Here is a 1,828-nt window from a genome sequence, read left to right on the forward strand (position 1 = left end):
GTCTATAGTCTAGTCTATAGTCTAGTCTATAGTCTAGTCTATAGTCTAGTCTATAGTCTAGTCTATAGTCTAGTCTATAGTCTAGTCTATAGTCTAGTCTATGTAGTCAAGTCTGTTGTCAAGTCTACAGTCTAGTCTATTGTCTAATCTTTAGTCTGGTCTATATTCTAGTCAATAGTCTGGTATATAGTCTAGTCTATAGTCAAGTCTATAGTCTAGTCTATAGTGAAGTCTACAGCCTATCGTTTGTCTAGCTTATGTTCTGGTTAGTGTTAATTTGTTTAATATAGCATTTTAATAGTTTATCAATTAATTTTCATTATTGCTAATTATTGATAACAGTTTTAGTTTTTATATCATTGTTGAGGAAAATTTTTGTTTATTCAAATATAATCAGTTCTTAAATCTTATCTCCTGTTTACGAAAACTAACATGTGTTGCTTTTGATAATGCTTTGTTTAACTTGGTCTCCCGGTCAATGTTATCTTTAACTAGCACTTACCTGTACATTTTGTTCATATTCGATCTCAAAACATTCATTAGAACAATCTCTTCGATGGCTACGGAAAGTAAATTCTTTACTCTACTCCAGAAATCCATGGGCTGGCGTACACCACTAAATATTGTTTGTACATAGGAAGCCTCTAAGGGATTAGCAATCATATTATTAATGGGAAAAATGGGCTGCACCATAAATGACACTATTACGGGACATTGGAAATGGGCTCCGATGCCCAAAAAGAAATCGTTCATAAAATAACCCAAAATCACTAAATCAAAGTCACCCGCTTTGTGATGTTGCAAAAAGTCCTGCATAGTGGGATGATTAATGGTAGTATTAGCCATGGTCATGACCGAGGACATAACGTTGTAAAATTTCACATATGCCGGAGCCGGTTTATTGACCATTTTGTTTGCAAATTTCTCATCGTACATTGCTCCTTGGACATGTATGAAATTGTACTTGGCTCTCTTATATAAATTGGGCACTGTTGAGATGACAGTGACTTCATGACCCGCCTCGGCTAAGGTGTCGGCCACGGCACAGTGTATAAGCAGATGAGACTTGGAGGGTGAGGGAAATATGCCCAAAATTCTAGCCGCCTCAGTTTGGGGAACAATTAGTGAGGCAAATACCAGCGATAGGCCAATGAGGCTTAACGTTAGCTTCATTTTAATCACTTTATTAGATTCTAAACTGTTTCTTTATTGAAAATTTAATTTAATGAACGTTCCGTTAAGGTTGAACCCGAATTGCTTACTGGTATGTGAAATAAAAATATATTTTGGTAATCTTTCAAACACTTAGTTTGTCTGTGGGTCTCTCTCTCTTTTCTTAACTAATGTTTTGAATATTTTAAAAAAGTGTTTGAAATACACATATGATTTAACGCTCATTATTTAATTTATTTTTGTTAAGTTAATATTGTTAATTGTTTATTAATACTAATACTAGAACTTCAAGTTTATATCTACGTCTTTAGAATAAGCATTAGAATGATAACAGTAGTTAGACTAGTTTTCTCTTAAATAAGAGAACACTCTAAACGCATACACTCTCTCTTTTTACAAAAAACTTCCAAAATTTTGTTCTGTTGTAGATTCTAAATATTCTTACACACACTTAAATGTATTAATTTTTGAATTTAATTTAAATGGAATTTAGACTATGACTAGACTATAGGCTAGACTACAGATTAGACTATGACTAGACTATAGGCTAGACTATAGGCTAGACTACAGACTAGACTATAGACTAGACTATAGACTAGACTATAGACTAGACTATAGACTAGACTATAGACTAGACTATAGACTAGACTATAGA

General features: G+C 33.3%; 1 protein-coding gene across 1 annotated transcript; it reads right to left on the reverse strand.

The window, feature by feature from the left end:
• Positions 1 to 502: 502 nt before the first annotated feature.
• On the reverse strand, positions 503 to 1,246 carry LOC111682276 (UDP-glucosyltransferase 2-like; the record flags this gene model as incomplete). The annotated part of the gene is made up of 1 exon (XM_046956117.1): positions 503 to 1,246. A coding segment is annotated over exon 1 (671 nt), but the record flags the coding sequence as incomplete, so codon positions are not given.
• Between the last annotated feature and the right edge of the window lie 582 nt (positions 1,247 to 1,828).

Source organism: Lucilia cuprina, unplaced genomic scaffold (assembly GCF_022045245.1).
Source record: "Lucilia cuprina isolate Lc7/37 unplaced genomic scaffold, ASM2204524v1 Scaffold_7674, whole genome shotgun sequence".
Lineage (NCBI taxonomy): Eukaryota > Metazoa > Arthropoda > Insecta > Diptera > Calliphoridae > Lucilia > Lucilia cuprina.